The 5,273-nt window shown below is 33.9% G+C and overlaps 1 protein-coding gene across 1 annotated transcript; it reads left to right on the top strand.

Moving 5' to 3' along the window:
- The first annotated feature begins 4,169 nt into the window (after positions 1 to 4,169).
- LOC108380484 (LIRP-like) lies at positions 4,170 to 4,760 on the top strand. Its single transcript, XM_017636856.1, has 2 exons — positions 4,170 to 4,407; positions 4,514 to 4,760. The coding sequence occupies exons 1-2, from the start codon at positions 4,251 to 4,253 to the stop codon at positions 4,714 to 4,716; spliced, it is 360 nt and encodes a 119-aa protein (XP_017492345.1). The 5' UTR covers positions 4,170 to 4,250; the 3' UTR covers positions 4,717 to 4,760.
- Positions 4,761 to 5,273: the final 513 nt, after the last annotated feature.

The following is a 5,273-nucleotide window of genomic DNA, read 5'->3' as shown; positions in this document are numbered from 1 at the left end:
CTCCCTGCAGGGTTATTAAATTATATATTTGTTTACATAATCTGCTGTAGGTGGTTCCATATTCGAACTCCGTCCGGAGGATATTTAAATAGAAACGAGTTTAAAGAAAACAATCTCCTTCATTACTCCTGCATTACTGGTCAACTAGTTCTAAGTTAGCTTTTTGTAGCTAGCCACAAGCTATATATTTTAAAGAAATCCCGCAAAAAATCTAACTTCAAGTGGGTTATTTTTTATTAACTGAATTTTTTCTGCAGGGTAGCGTTTTGCATGGAAACAAATCTAATTTGCCTTTACACGATATGTTGGCATTTCCATTTGTAAAACGTGGCATGTACGCATGCAAATACATATCGTGTGAGAACACTTTTAGGAGACCACGGTAAAATTTTTATTGATACCTTGACAGTTTTATATGTTAGAGCGGTGCGGTTCCGGGCAAGTCTTTTGCATTAATTTTGTCGACGGGTGAGTACTGCGCTTGACTTCCACGTGTTCGCACTTTTTTGTGGATTGGCGCGTATGGCGCGGCTCTACTATAGTAGTCCGCACGAGTATTGGTGTACTGAATTTGTAATTTGGTTACTATTCATATGCGGTGCATCACTGTTCTTAGAAACTGTTGCCGATGGTTACTTAAACTATTTTTCGATTTGATGAACATTACTGAAATCAACGCTCTCATTATCAACCAAATGAATGTCTATACTGAAAAAATTTTAACGGGTACCTTTTTACAAGATAGTTCCTCGATTTATTGAAATCGGCTTTGATTCGCCGTACATCAATTAAAACACTTCTCTAATAACTAAAATTTAGAATAGGGATGCTCTTAGGTGCATCTCAAGATTTGTAAAAAAAATGGAATTGTCCTGAACAGCAGGCTGGCGTGGGCACCCAATGTTACGAGAACTGATAGATTTTTAAAGTAATATTGTTTTAAGAAGACTATTATTCTTATTTTTTCTTTTACATAAATAAATTATTTTTTGTTTCAAATTCCTACTTGCTATGAAAAAATTTAAGTTTGTGATCGTGAACGTAATATATGAGTATATCGATGGCTGAGTGGAAGATGGACTTATCTCGGCAGCCAGTTTGAAAACGCCCTATCTCAGCACACTTTTCAAGAATGCCCTACTTCATTTGGCTAGCTCAATAACGCCGGCCGTGTACTGATTCGAACACGGCGTCATCTGAGTGTCACCACAGTACCCATCGTCATACAATGTCATACACAACACAGTGGTGTCATGTCTATTATTTCTCTAATTTTCGCTGAGCAACGCTTGTACCGCCAACGAATTTAGTGCTAGGATGTAGTAAATGCCACGATATTCTCATCTTTCTTGAGTAAAGCTTTAAATTTGCCAATACATATACATAAGTTTCTAGCGTTCTCACCACTCAAAAGCCAAAATAAAGAATTAAGGCGAATTGTTTCTTGGCGTTAATGGCGCTGGCGCTATTCATATCTTGGTGTTGGCGCGGCAACTCCGGCTACGGTGTTAGCGCAAATGCGCCGCGCAACGCAGTGTTACCTTTGTCTAGACACAGGGGCTGGGCTATTATATACCTCCCATATAACCACATACCAAACGGCCGAAATTTTTTTAAATCGGACAATAACCACGCCCACATCCCATATAACGGTAATTTAGAGAAATACGAAATATTCAGTAAATCAGTAAATATTAAAGCTAATTTATTCAAAATTGATGGTTGCAAAAATTCTTTACCAAGAAATACATTTATGCTAAAATTTTTGGAAAATGGGCGTGGCACCGCCCGCTTATGACCACATATATGTATCTCGGTAACCGTTCTACCAATTCGTACCAAACTCGGTATGGTCATTATGCTTGCCACGTAAAAGCAAACCGGACTAAAATTACGGCTGGTTTTCATATAACGGTAAATTTCAGAAATCCTTGAAACTTCAATATTTCGAAATTTTAATTTATTCAAAATTGGTACTAAATACAATCCCTTGAAAAGAATTAACATTGCTTGGAATTTTGGAAAATGGACGTGATATCGCCCACATATGACTATATAAGTTTGTCTCATTATGTCTAACTGAACATTCTATCGAAGGTGTTTAAAACAGGGGTAAAACCACCCCGGCTTACCATATAGCTGTAGTTTTCGGAAAGGTGAAAAACATATATTAAATACTTGCGCCGGGAATTTAGTGTTCGGTTCCGCCCGAACTTAGACTTTCTGCATTGTAAAGAAATTTTAAAGAATTCGTTAAGATTTAATTCGATTTTTTTCCGAATTTTCTAATATGAAATAAATTTCGCACACTTCCATTCTTTTACGAAATTTCGGAAGAAAATCTGTGAAACAACGAAAATAATGGTGCTGTGTGAAGAATATCTTTGAGAATTTTTCCATAATTTTCTTTATTTTTCGTACAGAAATTTCGTTACGAGTTCGTGTATCTGATCTCTGTAACGATTTTTTTACGAATTTTCAAAGAAAATTTTATGAAGGGGTTGACACGAACTCGTAAAGAAATTCCTGTACGAAAAATAAAGAAAATTCTGGAAAAATTCTGAAAGATATTCTTCACATAGCAGCATTATTTTCGTTGCTATACCTATTTTAAATTTAGAGCCCAATTCTGTATCGGTGACAAAAATTGTTTTACTGACAAATTTAAACTTTTTCATAAATTTTTCCGTAATAAAAACTGTGACAAGAATTTGTCAGTGATACAGAATAGAGCCGTTAAGCTGTTAATCCTTAACCAATTTCCTTTTTTAACTGACTTCAATTCAAATGAATTGACGACATAAATAATATATTACAAAGTAGGTATCAAACTTAAGTAGCGTAAGAAAGATTAGTTTTCAAAACATTTCTGAAGAGGGTTGTCAACTGTATACAAATTTTAATTCAATTAAATTGATAAGGTAAATGAAATGCTGCAATATATGTGTCGAGGTGCTTTAGAAAGCTTAGTTTGGAAAATATTCCTGAAGAGGGTTGCCACCTGTTTGACGAATGTAAAACAATTCATATGATAAGATAAATGAAATATTATGACACGGGTGCCAAAACAAAGTGTTTTAAGAAAGCTTAATTTCTAAATATTTTTTTAAGAAGTTTATCACCTGTTTGAGAAATTTAATTCAATTAGATCTAATATGTATGTATGTAAATTTTAAATCTATATGTATATCTGCATGTGCCCTTTTGAACGCAAATTTTGTTCCGGAAAAGTGTGAGTGAAGGGCACTTCAAATACTTAAGAAAACGGTACTATATTGATAACATATATATACAATATTACAAGTTTGAAATGAAACGAAAGGTACTTAAGGAATCTTTGAATATGAAACATTTTTCAATAGTGATATCAGCAATCTAAAAAAATCGAGATACATAAATTTTCTTCCAAAAATGTTTAGCAAATATAAAAAAGAAATTGGTTAGGAATCAATAAATAAAATTAAAAATAAGGAGGCTCGGAATCTATTTTAGAGCTATACTTCCGTTTACTTTTTTGTTCATAATTAGCAGTAGAATAGAAGTAGTGACCGAAACAAAGTCGGTTATATTTTCTAAGAACAAATTGACCCGCCCTAATGTACATACATATCGTTGTTTCAAGTATAAAACCGCGTAACTGACATTGGCTGCCAAATATTAGATTTGCTCACACAAGCTCTTGGCTCAATCCTTATCCATTCGTCCTGAAATTACTAGTCAAAATGCGATTGCTTTATAAATAAGAAAGAGAACCATTTTGAAATATGACTGTTTTTGCTCTCTATAAAATAATGTATGCAACCTCACATACGCGGTTTTGCATTATCTTGATACGCGGTTTTGCATTTTGTTGATTCGCGGTTTTGTACTTTAAACGACGATATGCATGTCTGAATGTATGTATGTGTCGAATAAACCAATATAAATTTGTGTTCATACACCTACGTGCTAAATATGCAACTTATTAATGCATAAGCGCATATATGTATGTATGTAAATACCAAATGATATTTATATATTCCTTTACAACCTTAATTTCTTTAGAAACTGAAAGCAGAGAAAGTGGGATAAAGCGTCATACCATACATCCTTGCTTTTGTTTATGGTTATTATTACCTTGCATATTCGCCAGTATAAAAGCACTCTAATAAACTGCATATTCCAGCAGTAATTTTGCACAGCTTCAACAATAAGTTGCATCCAACAGAACCGGAGCTCAATAGACTTCCTTATTAGTCATAAATTTTACAATGTTGCTGAATCTTTTCAAAATCTGCGCTTCGCTGCTTCTTTCATTTGCATTTTTGCAGCAAATTAGCGCCGAAAGAACAGTCTGTGGGCCAGCAATAGATGCTGTACTAGACACTATTTGCGAAAATGGTTTTAATACAAAATTTAAGAAGTCATGTAAGTACAGCTACCACTTGCATATAAAATACACTTTGCAGCAATCAAATTTAATTTTTCTTTTTTATTTACATATGTATAAAAATATAAAATTATAAAATTTTAGTGGAATGGGACAACCTTGGCCACGCTGAGCTTGAAGATGAACTTTCCTCACGCTATGCGGCGGCGCCCTTTCCCTATCTAGCTAAGATTCATGGCGGACAAGTTGACACATTGGCTAAGACTCGTCGTCGCCGTGAAGGTGTATACGACGAATGTTGCCGCAAAAGTTGTACCTACAATGAGTTATATTCGTATTGCAAATAAATTTTTCTGTAAGATCTGTAGGGTTCAATGAAGAAAATTTTAATGATACTTACTCGTTCGATCGTTTAACTGCTAGAGATAATTTTTTGTAATTTTTCTTATTATGTATAAAAAATTAATCAAGATTTTTCTATTAAATATAGTAGTATTCTTAACTTATATAGTGCAATATCAGCTGCATATTTCATGGATTTATGCGTAAAATAAATGGAAATTTGTTTTCTTAGTGAGCATTTACTCGAGATAATTAAATGTATGTATATAAATATGTACACTAAAAAAATAAAACAAAAAAATTTTATCTGATAGCCGTCGTCCCTCGGCCATGAAGAAGAGCTTCTCATAAAAATTCAAGCACCGTTCCGAGTCAGCGTGACAATGTACGTCCCTCCACTGATGGACGAAAATTTCATATAAATTTTTCTGCTATCAAAATTTCTTAGATCAGTCTACAGCTCTTAAGCAACAAATGCTCGTATCAAGGCGAATTCATTTAAGGTGGTATCGATAAACAAATATCTACAAAAATCACTTGTATATTGTTTTTGCTTTTAGTG

Source organism: Rhagoletis zephyria, unplaced genomic scaffold (genome assembly GCF_001687245.7).
Source record: "Rhagoletis zephyria isolate East Lansing unplaced genomic scaffold, Rhagoletis_zephyria_1.1 Rzeph_scaffold_19407, whole genome shotgun sequence".
Classification (NCBI taxonomy): domain Eukaryota; kingdom Metazoa; phylum Arthropoda; class Insecta; order Diptera; family Tephritidae; genus Rhagoletis; species Rhagoletis zephyria.
The sequence above is the reverse complement of the archived record's forward strand: the minus strand, read 5'-3'. Positions and strand labels throughout refer to the sequence as shown.